The sequence below is a fragment of the Lepisosteus platostomus genome, chromosome 27 (assembly GCF_059453375.1).
Source record: "Lepisosteus platostomus isolate fLepPlt1 chromosome 27, fLepPlt1.hap1, whole genome shotgun sequence".
Classification (NCBI taxonomy): domain Eukaryota; kingdom Metazoa; phylum Chordata; class Actinopteri; order Semionotiformes; family Lepisosteidae; genus Lepisosteus; species Lepisosteus platostomus.
In genome coordinates, this window is record NC_142637.1 from 2,351,458 (window position 1) to 2,367,183 (window position 15,726).

At 42.6% G+C, this 15,726-nt stretch overlaps 1 protein-coding gene across 7 annotated transcripts in view; it reads left to right on the top strand.

Moving 5' to 3' along the window:
• The window catches only part of nfic (nuclear factor I/C), a 221,889-nt gene that overhangs the window by 63,655 nt on the left and 142,508 nt on the right, over positions 1 to 15,726 (top strand). The window contains exon 1 of one of the 7 annotated variants that reach the window (XM_088622073.1): positions 14,654 to 14,819. The exons of 4 other annotated variants lie outside the window; for them this stretch is intronic. In XM_088622073.1, coding sequence (XP_088478199.1) covers positions 14,655 to 14,819 — 165 coding nt within the window. In that variant the 5' untranslated portion in view covers position 14,654. Of the gene's footprint in view, positions 1 to 14,653; positions 14,820 to 15,726 lie in introns of those variants that run through there. 2 more of the 7 variants (XM_088622069.1, XM_088622066.1) reach the window with 2 other exon arrangements.

Consider the following 15,726-nt stretch of genomic DNA (forward strand, 5'->3'; position numbering starts at 1 on the left):
AGTGCCGCGTCCTGCTCCTAACGTCCACTCCGTTAAAACCGCAGCTTGCTGTCTGCCCCAGGGCAGCGGGTTTGCCGTGGACCGGCAGGCTGGATGTGTTCAGACTGAGGGATGTACGGGTGACAGTATCGGCGCAGCCCCCCAGTGTCCCCGCCATCACCTCCGTTGTGGCCGTGTTTCCGCAGAGACACGCAGTGTCGCCTGTGCGCTGGCATGCTCTTCCTGCGCTGTCTCGTTTGCGCTCGGTAGCGCGACGGGAGGAACCGCTTCATTGAGCCGTAGGTTAGAAGCTCATGCTACATAAGTGGTCATTTATTTACTTATCCACCTGTCTTAACATCAGCAAGATGCGACCCCTTCGTCGAGAAACTTACCCCTCGCACTCCCTCGTAACTTGGCAGCCCAAACCTCATTTCCATGTGGATAATTTCATTAAAGCGCGACTCGCGTTCGTGCAGTTTTTTTTTTTTAAAGCGGTGTTCGTAACCAGAGGCTTTTGGAAAAGCGGGTTAATTAAAGATGAAATGTGACTCCCTCCCCTCCCTCTCCCTGCCCGGCCCTGCGGAGAAGCTGGCCGGGTCGGCGGCGGCGGCGCTTGCTGGGGCTCCGCTCCGAGCGCAGCGACACCCGTCTCGGATTCCCGGGAGGAGGGACGAGCACTGGCACCGCGACTTATTTATTCCTTTAAAACACCGGCGACTTGTTTCTCTTTAATATGCATGTATTTCCCCTCTGGGGAAAATCAAAGTAGGCCACAGGGCGAAGTGAAGCCGGAGCCGTGCTGATGTCTCCCTCTAACGAGAGCAAAGGCACCAGCTCCCACTCGTACTGTACCTGAAGCGGGAATGAATACCAGATCATTTCAGTAGTGAGCTTCTGACACGGCTCCAGCCTCTGCTCCTCTTGTCGTGTAAGAAGTAGGAGAGCAAATTAAGATTTAATAAACCGGTGCTCTGCGCTGTTGTGAGATTGTCGATCACTTGACTTACCGAGTATTCTCTAAGTGCCGCACACATTGAAGTGTTTGCAATGGTATGTATCCGACAGCAGTGCCCACAACATCCAATAACAGCCACAGAGATGATATGATAATTTTCTCTAGCTATTTGGGCTGGATGTTTGTGCACCTGCCGTGTTTCGCTCTACAGATTTACCCTGGCGCGACTGTCTAGCGACACCAAAAAAACATCCAATATGGTCCAATATCTGCCTGCTGTCGATCACACACACAAAAAAATAAAAATCATTTTGTTAACGGCAAGATGCTCGTTATGTATGCAGAGCATTTAGGAAGCCCCATTTATTTTGGAGTGCATGTTAAATTCAAGGATGCCCTCCTGATAATAAAGGTCAGTATTCTTCCTCTTACATTGATACTTCGACTTCTGTTGTGCGGTTAAGTCAGTGTCATTTCACTTTTTGACACTATTTTTTTAAAGATAATTTGTTTTTTCAGTACCAGTTTCATCTGGAAGCTGAGATGCTGACTTTTCCCCCCTAGTAAAAGGGTGCATATAAAAAGAGCATCAGTCCAGAGGAGATTCTGTTGTTTTAAAGAACATCCCCGGCTCTGTTTGATTAGTATTGTATACCTGGGAGTTGCAAAGGCTGCTGATAACATACTTTAAGGGCACATTTTTTTTCTGAGCCGGATTAAACAACTGAAAGATAATTTTCTGAATACATTGCTCAGGATACTCATGGTGGGTTTATTAAAACAGAGCTTTACTTTCCATGAGACATAAAACATGCCTCAGTGCCTTTTTAATTTGGACAAATCAAGCATGTACTGTTGTACAGCATTTTAAAATTCTTGCTTCGCGCAGTGAAAATCACGTCATAGCAAAAGATAATGGAACTTTTCTGTTAGAACAAAAGCCATTCCTCACACTTTGTCGGGCTCTGTAATGACCGCTTTGTCCCAGTTTCCTAATGGGAAGTTAGTAGTGCCACATTAACAAAATGTGCTACCATTCACACACCTGCTCAGAAAGCACTTGTTTTTTTCTTATATGTAGCCACAATGAATCTGTACTTCGAACTCTTTGTCAATGGAAGAGGATTGCACATGTGTCATTCTGTCCAGTCTGCTGTCTGAGAGGTTTTGATATTATATTGTTGATTTTACTGTTGATGTAGTACAAAAGGAAAGTCTGCATTGTTACTTATGATGCAAGATTATATCCTTGCATTAAACTGCTTAATTCATGTCATTCTGACTGTATTAATGTGTTCTTGGAAGGGATGCAGAGCAAAGGATCCTTAAAAAGTGAAAGGGGATAGTTCCTTGAATTTGCATGTGTTTTTTTTTATCCTTAAGGATCCCAAAGCACTTACTTCTTAGGAGGGAACTCACTTCATCCACTGCTGATGTGAAGCTTCCACCTGGAAACCTGGGGTAACACCCCTACTCTTGCTAAAAGTGCCAAGGGATCTTTAATGACCAAGTAGTCAGGACCCTAGTTTGCCAAGGGATCTTTAATGACCAAGTAGCCAGGACCCTAGTTTCATGCCTCATGCAAAGCGTTGTGACTCCTACGCAACAGCCTGATCTTCCTTCGAGGTCTCCTATATCTGTTCTGATCTGCCTTAGCTTCTGAGATCTAACGAGATCAGGCTACAGGGCGATACTGCTGTCAATGCATGACACATTCTTGTCAACGGCTTAACATTAATTTGAGCCCAAATTTGTTTTAAAAAAAGAACCAAGAGAACATCCAAATGAATGAAGTCTCACTGCGGACTTTTGCACCAAAGCTGCACATGCAGTGTAGCCTGATTTCCCGTTCTGTCATCCCATCTCAGCTTTTGCACGCACCTGTGTGTGGTGATTAATTTACGGATGGCTCAGCCCAAGTAGGAGGATGCCTGTGTATCGTAAAAGAAACAAAAACCACCAGAATTTGCAAAGATTATGCCTTTAGTCAATCTATAGGTTTGATTCAACTTTCTTGATGACGATGCCTGGAAGTGTGAGGTTTGTTTAGTAAACCCTGGGTTAACACTATAATAAAATAACTGTGCTTGGAAGCAAGAGAAAGACATTTCCTTCGGATGACATTTATCTGAGGACTCTAATGAAGTTCAGTTATATCCCTGTGCTGATGCATTATGTTCTCATTGCTCTTCAATAAGCATGAAATGGAAGAACAAACAGCTTTCTTTTAATACTTTAAGTCATGCAGGATCCTTAGGAGCTGTGAGTCACTCACAGAGACAGTTCAGCAAAAGCATTGTCTTTCTGCTGTCGCTGGTCTGTGAAAATGTTTTCCTCAGTAGGCGGTAGTAAAGGATTGTGCTAATCATATGCACCACAAAGGACGTGTAGGGTATGAATTGTTTTTTTGTGGCATGTGAGAAAGTGGCGTAAAAAATGTAAATTGTTTCTTTTCCCACCCACCCTGAGAGAAATGTCACTTTAAGGGGAAGAAGTCTTTAGGTAGAAGAGGAATGCTGTAGTTCAGCAGTTGCTTTGTTTTTTATTTAGTGGACTTGAACTTTGGATGTTTCTGCTGTGACTAATGCTTTGAAACAACATTGGTCAGTCAGTCGTGACTGTCAGGAAGTACAGTTTCCTGTGATCCTTGTGTTATATAAGGAAGATGAAGTAACGTCACTGTGCAGGTGATCCTTAATCCAGGGGCAGCCAGTCTGGGTCCTGGAGGGTCACTGCTGCGGCAGAGTTCCTAGGTATGCTGGGAGAAGTTGTTAAATTAGTCCCATTAAGCCAGTAACGAGCTAATTGAGCTTGTTGAGAGCCAAGCTGGAATGAAAAACGTCAGAGACACTGTCCCTCCAGGACCAGGGTTGCCCTCCCCTTTGCTTTTTTTCCTCAGGAAAAAAAAATAGCTAAGATTTATTTAAGCTGCACTGATCTTTGGTTTCTCAAATGTATGTTTTTTCCTGGAAAGGAAAGACTGTTGTAAAACTTTAGGACGTTTACCATGAGCAACATGTTTTTGAAACATCTGCTGTAGTTAGGGCAGTGTAGTGGTCAGCGTTGCTGCCTCTCAGCGCTGGGGCCCTGGGCTCGGGCCCTGGGCTGCTATCTGTGTATATTCTTCCCGTGTTCGCAAGGGTTTCCTCTGGGGGCTCCAGCCCCCCCCGTCCCAAAAACATGCTTGTAGGTTAATTGGCTTCTGGAAAAATTGTCCTTGGTGTGAGTGTGTCCGTGTCTGTGTGTCCGGTGTGTGCCCTGTGACGGACCATCAACCTATCCGGTGTGTCACCTGTGACGGACCATCAACCTATCCGGTGTGTCCCCTACCTTGCACCTGTTGCACGCCAGGACAGGCAGTTGGATAAAGTGGTTAGAAAACGAATGGGTGGATGCTGTAGATAAAAAAAAAATATTTTCCTTGCAGCAGTGACCCCTGTTGTTCGAATGGAAAATAGCTGCCAGCTGAGGGGTAATGCTGAAGGACCTATATTAGCTGAAGCAGTGACAGGACTGTGGTAGGCTGGTAGACTTATAGAGAGTGTTTGCTCCTTTGCCTCGCTTGGCTTCTGAGATCTGACAAGACCAGGCTAGAAATGTCTGAGTCTCTGTTTGCTGTACAATGCAAATCGCCATCCATGGAGATATTCTGCTGACATCCAATCCAAAAGTCTGTAGTTCCGCCACTTTGATTAAGCAACTAAAAACAACTCAAATTTGCTGATCTCATTTTAGGATGAAGCAGCCAGCAGCCTGGTCTGTTGTTCCTATACTATAGACTGTTGCAGTTAATTGTGTGGGCGCAAGACATATAATGAGACCCCTGTTAGTTGAGCTAGAAATAAAACCGCCCTGCTTTCCTAATGCGCCAGCTGTTCCTGAAGATGTTGGACGATGTGCTTAAGGTGGTCAGGTGGTGATGTGTCAGATGACAAGACTGGCCATATAGCAGGTGTAGTTCTTGTGGGATTATAGTTCTATCTCCGTTCAAATCAGAATAGTGTGGGCATTGTCTCTAAAATGAGTGGATGTTGATGTAGGGAAATGACTTCACAATCCCAGCTAAAACATATGGAAATCCCAAAAACTATGAAAGATAAGATGTAGTGGTAAGATATACATGTAATGTTCCACACAGTTGTCTGGGCCAAGGACTCTATTGTGGTCTTGACAGCGTAATCTTCTAACCTCAAATACTGTGGACTGGCACTCAGTATTCCTGTGGCCCTTTCATATTCTTCTGGTGGTACAGTTTGTTTTATTGTGGTCTAGTTCAGCAGGATGTTATAAATGCACAAGCCATGCTTATTCAATAATCTTAACTTTCTGTGTTAGAGCCTTCTACTATAGACTTGCAGATCTATAATCAAGATCTCAGGTTCTGCACACTGAACACCCATAAATAAAAATATGAATTTTTGAATTTTAAGATAATTTAGCAAAAATGTTTTTCATCTCTTCTCAAAGCTGCTCTTTATATTGTAATAGAAATGACCTTAATATGTTGCATGCTTCTTGTAAGAAAGCATACTGTATATAGATTCGTTTATAACTAGTTGAATTATCAGCCCGCCATAATGCAATTGAAACTGGAATTTTGTGAGTGGAACAGTGGCTGAAAGGTTAAAAGAACCGGCTATCTCCTTATCATATACATTTTACTTTCAGTGTGACTGATTGGCCACTAAAATGGAACTGAGCTTACTTGGTAAACTAGAACAATTTCCTACAGTGCTAAAAAAGAATAAAATTTCATCTGCTTTCTCCAGTTTGAAATAGCAGTTCATCACCCCCCTGTCTTCTGAGTTACAGTGCTGATGCTCCACGTCCAAGCTGCTGTGTGGCACACTGTGGATTTCGGCCTTCAGATCTCTTCTGTCGTCTGAGCCTGTTTCTGAACATTGAAACTTGAGTGCCGAGATGAGTCGCTTTTCTGTCATTTTGCTATTGGGATTTTGCAAATAGGCAATCTTGTCGCCAAAATCCTGGAGTGGATTTTATTACGAACTCGTCCTCTTTTAGAATAGATGACTATAACATTTAATCCAAGTATTAGTGAGGAACTAACTCGCTTATTAACAGTTCATTCCTTAAAAGAGAATTTCAGGGTTTTCTTGCAAGACAGAATTTATTCTGTAGAGACCAGCAGGAGATGTCAGGAGTGCACCGATTTCCCTGTGGTGGTATTTTTCCTCTGTGATTGAACCCGGCTTTAGACTTTCTTTTTATGTGCCGCTGTCTTGGTTGGATGTATTCTTTAAGAAGTAAGAGGTATTTGTTCTGTTTGATTTTCCTCTTCAGATAGTTGTAGCATTGCTTTAAGGAGCTTGCACATCAGTAGGCTTCTGTGTCGTGGGAAGCCTGCCTTTCAACAGGGGTGCTACAGTCTGCAGACAAACTGAGCAACTCTGGTTTGTTTTTTCAGAATCATTTTGATTAACCTTCCTTTGTAGTTGTTGGTATTGCTAAGAAAATGTCATCATATGCAATTTACAATTTATAATGCTTGAAATACAAGAGGATACTTTGTTATGCTCCATCCGTACTTCTAGTTTTGAAACGCTAAATGTATGCTGCATATACTGGCACTCTTTGGAGTATTTTAACTGTAAGCAACAGTAGAATGTTTGTACTTTGACATCTAATTAGGTTACTTATCAAAGATGCATGGTTGAGCTGTTACGTGCACAGCAAAGGAAAAAGGTTTTCTCTTCATAATAGTTATGATGTTGCATTTTTCTAATGTGGTCCTGTGTTTATGACACAACCAGACTCCTTCACAATCGTTGCAGACACTGCTGTCAAAGCCCTTTTTGTGTGTGTCGGAAAAAAGTGAAGGACTTTAAGATAATGTTAGGGATTCATGGATAAAATGAATCAGTTTCCCTTAAATGTCACAAATGAATAGAATATTCCAGTTAAGTTTCTGATTCTGTGGATGTTGAAATTGATGTAAAATAACCACAGTGAAATTAAAGATTTGTAGGTGGGTGCAATGATCTACTGTATTTTTTGTTATATGGCTTTACAGTAACAAGACCAATGTTTTTCTCATGGAGATAAGATGACGTTTTCTGATACGCATTTTCATTAAAGCAGTTCGTATTCCTAGATGTTTCTTCAGGTATAAATAGTACTTAACATTTAGAGTTTCCTCCTCTGATTTCATAGTAAAACATAAGGTTTATTGTAAGGTTTATTTAATAAATAAAAAAAACTAACAATTGTCTACAAATCAAGTGTTAGCACTGATTTTTCTAAAGGCTGTTAATTTAATCAAAAGTTGTCAAATTCATGAGCAATGGCTTTTTCTTACAAATATGTGAATTAATGAGCTGACAGTAGCGAGTTCTTGAGAAATGCCTTAGGAATAATGCCCAGTGAGCTGTTGTTGTTTTGTACAGAAAGGTGTTAATTCTATATTTCACCCTGTTCGAAACACCGCCCCCAAGTTTGTCACTCAAGTGAAAACAGATCTCCCCTTCACACTTGCACAAACACACGCATGCAGAAACAAATGCGTAAATAAACACACATGCACATAAATGCCAACATTAACACACTTTCAAGAAAGGAAAAACCAGCACCCCCTGCCCTCATACCTCTCCCAAGTGTCATACCATTCTATTTTGACAGTTGCATGTGTATGTTTCAGTTAGTAGCCACTTATGTGGATTATTAATCAGCCATATTTGAAATTAACAATTCATGTCAAGCTCCTATTTCTGTGAAAAGATCACATAGCTGTACAAGTTCAAACACCCCTCAAGCTCAGAGGTAGACAGCCCTGGTTTTTATGTTCTGCGTTCTGTGTTTGTTTCTGGTTCTCATTCTGCCTTTGACCTTAATGATTTAAATGAACCAATTAAGTAGGTAAGAAGAAAAGTCAGCTGTGCTTCCCAGGTCTTAATTAGGTGCTAATTGAAAAGTGCCTCTGTAAGCTGCAGGAATCCTGCACTGGAGGAACACAGTAACTTATTTCTGTTTTAGCCTCTGTTTCCCTCATCTTCACTTTAAGCAAGAATATATCCTTCTTCTCCGCAAATAAATGTCTTAATGAAGATAGCTGTGGCTCCCAAAAGAATCGCTGAAAATTGCCTATTTACTATAGTTGGTATTAAATACTAAGGGTCCTTAATTATTGAGATGGAAAACAAATAGCTCATCTGTACTGGAAGACAAATTTTAGAATCGTTTCCACTGCGAAAGCAAGGCCGGGCGCTAGGTTTCAGACACTGGTGGTGATCTGGGTTAGGAATGGGGCAGGTAGGCGGTTTTGTAAGGTTGTCCTGCTGTACTGAGACAAGAAGCAAGTGGCAGTGTGTGTGTAGGTTGCAGTCTTTCGGCAGCGGCAGTGAGTCCAGAGATGCAAACGGAATATACTTTCTAGTGCAGAGCAACATGCAGTGGAGACAAACCGAGCCGGTCAGACATCAGATGTATCATGCAACAAGTTGGCCTTTGCCATGTGATGTCATCTTCCTGTTAAGTCCCGTGAAGGCAGATGGTGTGTGTGTTAGTCACAGTCCCTGTCCAGAACCCCAGAAAGCAGTGAAAGTGTGTGCACCTCACCACGAGAGCAGAGGGCCAGAGCACTGCGAGCACAGGCTTCTGTGTTGCCTAGGCCAGCCAGCGGCCAAGCTCCAGTGCTCGGTGCCACATCACCCCCCAGAGTCAGCTGGTGGGACCTCCGCTAATTCAGAAATCTCCAGGGCCTCATGAGTTCTGGATTTGAGCAGATGGGAAGTAAATCTGTTGTGCAATCACTCTTGTGTGTGTTTTTTTTTAAAGTCACTGATAAGTCACTATTAATAAATATAAATAACGCTCAAAGGATGTTTAACACAAGCCTGTGCTTGTTTTTTTTTGTTTTTTTAGTTTCTGACGCTTGCTAAAATGTTCCAGGGTTCCATTCACAGCGACGAAGCTTCTGCTGTTGATTGAACCGGGGCGTGTAGGGGCGGCAGTGCGTCCTGTCTGTCTGTCTGTGTGGGCGGGGGTCTTTGCTCGTTCCGGAGAAGAGATGCCCGCTCGCTGGCTCTGGTCCTTCATGCCAGCGTTCCCCAGGTGCCATCAGGGCACTTCTCGTTTAGTTACCGTCGCCTCCGTCTGCGTCGCCGTGGCGCCCGGGTAAGAAATAATTCACCCGGGGTAGCTCACATTTTGGATGCGAGTCGGTTTCCCCTCCCGGTACGCTAATTGCCTTTTCTTCTTAATTACAGGGAAGCGGTGCTGACCTCATTTTAGCTGAGATGCTCCTCTTATTCATTTCCAAATGGAAATCTCTTACCTGCCTTCCACTGCGAAAGCAAGGCCGGGCGCTAGGTTTCAGACACTGGTGGTGAAAAGGGTTAGGAATGGGGCAGGTAGGCGGTTTTGTCTTGTTGTACTGAGACAAGAAGCAAGTGGCAGTGTGTGTGTAGGTTGCAGTCTTTCGGCAGCGGCAGTGAGTCTGGAGATGCAAGCAGAATATACTTTCTAGTGCAGAGCAACATGCAGTGGAGACAAGCTGTGCTGAAAGTTGTTGCTACACAAATATCTGCAGGATCGGTGAGCATGTGGTGGAATAGTGTTAACAGATTACTGTCAGCATTTATTCGGTTTAATCCTATAAAGCAAAAACCATGGTCAAACATTTTTGTCTTATCCAAATGAATACAGAAAAAGTTTTTTTTCCACGATCATATTTAAACTTTCAACACTTTTCTTTGATTGGCCAGGAAGACAAGCATCCACTGGCAGGGGAAATTCATTGTTCGTTCACGTTGTTTGTTCCTTTTCATCCAGGCACTGCTTTTCTGTAACAAGGTACAAAAAGGCTGAAAGATTGATAACAAGTTTCAAAACAAATAATAAAAAAATATAGGACCTTGGATGTAAACTGCAAAGGTTTTCTTTGAAGTACTGCAGTCTCGTACACTTCCAGTAACCCTTCCAATGCAGGAGCTCCACAGTGATTAAACCACCTCATGCTAATTCAGCTCTTTCAATGCACATGAAAGGCCAATAGCAATGAAAGTGAGCCATTGTGAAAGCCAGCCGGGCTAGACTTCGTCACTGGGGGGGCTGGTGGGTGTTTTTCCCCACGATTGCCACCTGTAGAGAAGCTCAAGGAGATCTTTCTGTGGGTGAATAGTAGTCGATTGCATCATTCACTGAGAATAAAATAGAACAAGTTTTAGCTGGCTCTAAATGTGACCTTGAAGGCTTTTCGCTCGGTTCAATTACACCATTTTGCCTGGAATGAAAACCTCTGAGAGCAAAGAGCCTATTTATCTAATATACTGTACGTACAAGGGTTTTAACACTTTCCAGCAGCTCTCTGCGCACAGAGCCCCGGCACACACTGCACAGTTGTGCAGTGGCCAAAACGGGCTTTCAGTGTCAGCAACACCCAAATACTGTGCTAGGTTTAATCCCTAGAGATAAACCAAACTCTAATAGAAATTAAGTCGGGAAACGAAGAATGGGGTCAAACAGCAGCTATCATAGTGCAGAGATGCACAAAAATATATATGGTGCTTTTCTGGACACTCCACTTTCAGTGCTTTACAGGTAATAGGGACTCCCCTCTACCGCCACCAGGTCCGGTACAATCACCACACATCTGCAAACAGTGGGGAGGAGAGAGAGTACAGTACATTGTCCTCATCACTATACTGGGGCATTATGTCCCCACAGACTGCAGGTTATGCCCCCTCTACTGGTCCCACTTACACCTCTTCCAGCAACAACCTTAGCTTTCCCAGGAGCTACGGAGGAGGTCCTCCATCCAGGTACTGGCCAGGCACACACCTGCTTAGCTTCAGTGGGCTGCCAGCTGTGAGTTGCAGGCTGATATAGCTGCTGACTTTAGTAAGTATTGTAGCCCTATTTGCACAATACAGCTGAAGCTGCAGACATACTGGTGTGTGGGGGGTCATGGTAAAGGCCGAGTGCAGAGAAGATGCACTGTGCTGTCATACTCATCCTTAGGCCTTCAGAAAAGGATAAGCCAGTGCTGTGACCTTTGCTCTGGAAGTGTCAGGAGCAGGCAAGACAGGGAAGAAATTGCAAGACTTGCTTTTCGGGTCTTTTTTTTTAAAAATAGTGTGAATGATCTGAGCTCTCTTATTTCGCTTTTGAGAGTCTGTCTCTCATAAGAACATAAGAAAGGTTGCAAATGAGAGGCGGCCATTGGGCCTCTCTGGCCTGATCGGTAGTTAGTAGCTCATTGATCGGTAGTTGATTCCTGAAGTGAGGTAGTTTCCTGGCTGTGTCGTTTTGACTGATTTGTTTTCGGTGTTGCCACGTGCCTTTTCATTGCGTTCTTAGTCATTTCTGGCAGAGTGCCTCCCTCTGTGGCGTGCACCCTGGCTCAGGCAGTGGGGGGTGCTCACAGTGAGCATGTATGTGCTCCTAAACACCTATCTTTAAGGCAGGCTTGTCTTTAATCTTTTTTTTGAAACCGGAGAAGTCAACTGAGAGGCAGCACAGTGGTTAGCCTCGCGGCCATGCAGTTCTGGAGACCTGGGTTCAGTTCCCGGAGTGCCGTCTGTACGGAGTCTGTATGTTCTTCCCCTGTTCGAAAGCAGTTCCACTTGGGGCTCCGGTTTCCTCCCACGCTCCTAATTGGCAGGTTAGTGGCTTCTGGGAAAATCCCGCCCTGGTGTGAGTGTGCGTGTGCTTCTGAGTGCCGGGATTGCTCCAGCTCCCAGTGTGACCCTGGATTGGACAGAGTGTTTAGAAAATGGATGGATGTCTTTTCCCAAACTCTCGCACACCTTAATCCAAAATGTAAGAATCCAAAGAAAAATCATGCTTTTCTATTATAAAAATAATTTTAATTGTATTTATGCTACAGATATAAAGATAGAGTATTAGAGTTTAGAGTCCATGATTCACTTGAAATAAATATATAATTGCAAAGGAATGGCACAGACACTCAGTATAATAATACAGATATACTGTAAGTGGACGTGTGTTTGAAATTATATCCGGAAATGTAACAAGTCCAGATCACTTTACACTGTGCTGTGTCTCCACCTTACAGACAGAATCCCAGCGGTGTTTTACTGGGAGGATCAGAATTCTTCCTGGTTGTGAGTCTCTGTGGAGGTTTATGCATTTTCCTAACAAGAGATTATACCAGCAAGCTGTGAGTGGCCATGCTGGATTGTCTGCTCTAAATATAGCTCTGAACAGGTTTTTAACACATACTTCAGGGAATGAACGTGGAGCGTATACAGGGCTCAAATGTGTAAACATTTTCTGTTGTGGCAGGCTGAGGATTATTAGGATTAGTGCAGCACAACATTACATAATTGAATGTAACTGCTGGGAAAAGAACCAAATTAATTTGTGCACTGTTGAAGAGCCTGCGGTTGCCCTCACAATGGCCTGAGCATTACTCTGTTATTAGCTCTGGAAAAGGCAGGGTTTTCACAGCCTCCTGAAGGATGGGAACACAGCGAACTAACTTGTCCACTAGACTCCTGAGAACAAAATCCTCATTTCATTACAGCATTATAAGACTGTTCCAATAAAACACAGATTAGTCCTTCAGTTTTAATTCCTCTGTATGGCACAGTGTATTCATTACTAACCAGGAAAGGGTTTGGAAGTTGGTATTAGTCTGGTCTTTGAAAGACTACTGTAATGTCTTTGTTGCATCAGTAAAAGAAGGCAGGTATGACACTCTTACTGTTCAGATTTTCTCGAATTGCTTAACACACAGAAAACAAATCGTTTTCTGCAGCTTGCTTGTTAATGGTCTCTGTAAAGCATTTATTTCATTAGAGCACGTAAACAATTACTGCATGGGGACATGGATTGCTTTCTAATAGAAGACCTTTATTTCTGTGCTTTGCCTGTGGAAATAAATCAGATTTTACACAAGTAGTGACAATTTGACATGTAAATATTACATTTTAGGCTAATATATATGCATGTGTTAAATAAACATAGCCACGAGTGAAGGAACAAACTATCATGTTAAACTGATTTAATTCAAAATTAGGAGGTAGCAGTTGACAGTAAAAAATAGTGCCCTGAGCTATTGGTTTGAAGAATGTCAGGCAGGTGCAAATTACCTGCTCAGTTTAGGAGGATATTAAATCTCCACCCAGATCCCTACTGCAAAGTCAGTGTTTCTTAGTCCAACACCCTATCAGTTTGTTCAGTACCTTGTACTGTACTTTGCTTGATTTCCTTAGAACATTCCCGATCTGTTACAAATAGTAAAAGATTAAAGGCCTTCCAATATTCTGTGTCAGTGAACATGAGAGCACCCTGGAGTATTAATTTCAGCTAGGAATCGTAACAGGTGTGTTTATTTTGCTGGTTAAATATTTTCTTATATTCAAACAGGATGCCTTTGCCCTTTTACATTCAGTCTTACTTTCAGTATGGCAGAGACAGTCCTGAGCATGAGAGATTCTGATATTTTCATCTGTAGTACAGTACCACTAAGCAGTGTATATCTGTGTACATTTAACATTTAAACAAGGTGCTTCTTTACAAAATATCCCTCTTTCAATCCACTGTTTATTAGTACTGGGAGATTCTTAACTATTGTCGTAATTAATTGAACTGAACATGTTTATCTTTTTCCCTCTCTGTGCTCAATGATTATTTAATCTATTTAAGTACACAATACTTTTTTTAGTAGAGTGCTGCATGTAAGTCCACAGAACTCTGAGATTTTCAGAGGAAATCATACTAAACTTTAATGACAATGAGAACTCCCCTCCTTCAAAAATACACATTTGTGTTAAAAATGAGAGTTGATAAAAATACATTTTCAAATATAAAGCTATAGTGTTACTTGAAAATGTATTCTGTGTGTTGTATTATTCTAATCAAACAGGCTAGTCTTGTGACTAAAATAAATAGGAGTGATCTGCCCACTGTAGCACCCAATCCAGATCATAGTTTCACAAATGCCTTTCTCTGCTTGCGCACTATTTACATGATGAGGTGGCAGACCTGAATTCAGAAAGGAAAATCCCTCTGTTTCTCCACTTTAGCTTCCTGTTTACACTTACGATATGTAGTTAATTATTTTTATTAAAATCCAGTGGAAAGCAGTAAATTCTTACCCATCGAGCCACTTCTGCGATTGACTCAGTTTAAACAACCATTTCCAGATGAAGAAAACGAGGGTGATTTGAGGTTATCATTTTAACTGCGAAAAAGTTCTCTGACACCCAAGAAAATCTGAAGTAATGCACAGTACCTTCTACCCCACACACAGGCAATATGGATCCTCACATTCTGGGCAGTTTGATTGCAGATGATTATGAGTGATTTTTTTGCCCGAGAGCCACCTGGATTCTTTTTTTACTACGTTCCCTTTTGTGTGCCACAGCAACTGCAGTACAGCATAATAAATATGGAAAAGCTGTAGCTGATAGGCTTGTGCAGGGAGCTTTGCTGCAATGTTGCTGTCTGTGTTAAGCCCTTAACCAATTTTCTTTTTCTGATATGATTAGAATCTTTTCATACAAAGTTTGCACATGAAGAGTGCTGAGAACCAATGCTCTCGGAGGAGCCCAGGAGGCACACATGGGTGGAGGATAAATACCATTGTGATGCATCTTCCCTCCAACCGGTTTGCTAAAGCGGTAGAAGTGTGTAATTAAAGCTGATCAGGGACATAATGCTTGTGTTGACTTCTGCCTCTTTTTTTATTCTTATTTGTTGTTTAGATGTTGTTTACATCTTAAATGGGGGCAGCATGCTGGCACAGTGGTCTGCATTGCAACCTCGCAGCACTGGGGCCCTGGGTTCAATTCCAGACCTGGAGTGCTGTCTGTGTGGAGTTTGTATGGTCTCCCCTGGTTCGCTTCCTGCAGGTCCTCCGGTTTCCTCGTACCAGAGAGGAAACTTGTTAGACATACCGGTAGGTTTATTAGCTTCTGGAAAATTGGCTCTGGTGTGAGTTTTGCATGTTTGTGTGTCTGTCTGCACTACTGTGTCCCATCCAGGCTGTACCCCACCTTGCGCCCTTTGCTGGCTGGGATAGGCTCCAGCTCCACTGTGACCCTGAACTGGATAAAAATGAGAAAATCGATGGAAGGAAACTTCTTAAATGGAAAAGTTTTACAGATTCACTTCTTCCTGGTACGTTTTGTAAATTAAAAGTGTTTTTCATTCTGTAGTATTTCATCTGGAAACAGACTTCATCATTCATTTGCCTGCTGCCGGCTCTTTGGTTCGAATTGGCCAGACCTTGTGGTCTCTGGCCTAACTGTCATGCCAGCTCAGTGCACTCAGTCAGCTAATATGTCAGTATTGTCAAGCCTATGGGGTGGCAGTGATCAGCACGACCCCTTTCTCCTGGGTGTGTTGTGTAAACCAACAGGAAACAGCCAGGACGACACGCCCTCTGTCACTTCACTGACTTGCACGTCCTGGTCAAGACGTGCAGATAATTGAAGCTGAAACCTCTCTTATTGTCACTTTCCTTCAGCGTGTGCTAGATGCTCCAGTGCATTTCTATCATTCTGTTCTTGTTGTGAAGCCATGCAAGTATTTCTACATTTAAAGGCACTTCAGGGGCATCCATCACAGTCACTAGGAGGGGGAATGGCACAAACCAAGCCAGTGTAGCATGGTGGCCAACTGTAGTGAGTGTAGTGTATTGAATGAGCAGTTGATAGGATGATTGTGTCACAAGGAGTGAATGAGCATGGTAAAAGTCACATTTGTTTTCTATTTTCTCTAAGGTTAAATGTTTTGTATACTTTCATATTTAAAATTCAGTAGATCAATTGTTTTCAGACATGACAATGGTGTAGATTTTGTTT